The sequence below is a fragment of the Mya arenaria genome, chromosome 17 (assembly GCF_026914265.1).
Source record: "Mya arenaria isolate MELC-2E11 chromosome 17, ASM2691426v1".
Taxonomy (NCBI): domain Eukaryota; kingdom Metazoa; phylum Mollusca; class Bivalvia; order Myida; family Myidae; genus Mya; species Mya arenaria.
In genome coordinates, this window is record NC_069138.1 from 26,101,418 (window position 1) to 26,102,916 (window position 1,499).

The 1,499-nt window shown below is 35.6% G+C and overlaps 1 protein-coding gene across 1 annotated transcript; it reads right to left on the bottom strand.

The window, feature by feature from the left end:
* Positions 1-437: 437 nt before the first annotated feature.
* On the bottom strand, positions 438-1,176 carry LOC128224905 (L-xylulose reductase-like). The gene has a single exon (XM_052934995.1). The coding sequence runs from the start codon at positions 1,098-1,100 to the stop codon at positions 534-536; it is 567 nt and encodes a 188-aa protein (XP_052790955.1). The 5' UTR covers positions 1,101-1,176; the 3' UTR covers positions 438-533.
* Positions 1,177-1,499: the final 323 nt, after the last annotated feature.

The window sequence follows — 1,499 nt, forward strand, 5'->3', positions numbered from 1 at the left end:
TAGAGCTGTTGTTGTTATACTTCTATGGCTTGTCCTAGAGGTTGCATACTTACAACGATGGATTTTGTCGATATATGTTTTTTTATGGTAAACGAGTACAAGTAATTAACGTAGTTTTGTGCTCAGTACAATCATATCGAGACTTCATCGCTTTTTTCGCTTATGTTCATTATTAACTGAAGATTAAAATCGAATAATGCCTCAATATCATTTAAGCTTAAGGTAACTGACTTACGCATATGACTCCTATTGTAATCGCGCATATCAAATTCCGAGAAACGGTCTGTTCATTTTTCCTTTTAAGTTGATACCTCTATTGTCATGAACTCAAGTCTGAAGTGATAATACTGTTAATCTTAAAACAAATAACTTATAAAGACCAATTTACTCGAATAAATTACCAATGAAGTCCAATTATGTATTGTCGTGTAGTTGAAATATTCATTTATTTAATATTTATGTTTGCGAAAAACAATTTTATTTTCGTAGATTTACTACACATATCAGCTTATATGTTTATAATGCTCGTTAGTTTACTTATTTCTTACAATTAACTTAGGATTAACAGCATTCACACGAATATTGTGAGGACCAAGCTCTAGAGCAAACTGTTTGGTTATCATATCAACAGCAGCCTTTGTTATTGTGTATGCCATTTGCCCAGGAACCGCTTGCTTGGACCAGATGCTTGACACATTAACGATGGATCCAGGCTTTCCTGCTGCAACCATTTTCTTTGCGACAATTTGCGTCGCGTTGATAAGTCCAAGAACTTGTGAATCAATCAGGCTTTGAAGTTCCTCTCGGGGATAATCCAATGCACCGATGGGAGGGATGCCAGTCTGTGCTGCATTATTTGCAAGCCCGCCCAAAACGTCTATCCCTTCCAGTTTGTTAAAAAGCGTTTCCCACTTCCCGACATCTGCGTGTATCGGTTGTATTCCTGGATTTTCCGAAACAAGTGATTTCAGTGGTTCTATCGATCTGCTTAAAGCGTAAACTTTACTCCCTTGCTGGTGTAACGTTTTGGCAATTTCCCGACCAATTCCTCTACCGGCCCCTGTAATTAGGAATTTTTTTTCTACAAGATTAAGCGTCATGTTTAAAGTCAGTTATTTAACGCATTTAAAGAGCTGCACTTATATCACGATTGCAGTAACTGCATGTCAAACAATAAAGTTGGTATTTATAACGATAAGGTTTGTATAGCTAAGAGATAACATGCATCTCATGTTTAAGCTCGAACGATAACACTTGACATATGCATTGTTTTCAACCATAATCCACTTACGTGTTTTATTGAAGGATGTAAACGGGTTTGTGATTTTATTATAGCGACAAGTTTCTGAAAAGAGTTAATGACGAATAAATTGAAGTAGGATCAGTGCTTATAACTTAACTTTCTTGTCGTTTATAAAGATCTCGTTTTTTACGTTAATTGCAATTGAATATGTGTCTTAAAATGCATACGTTGTAAGCTTTGTTGCATTTCTACGTTT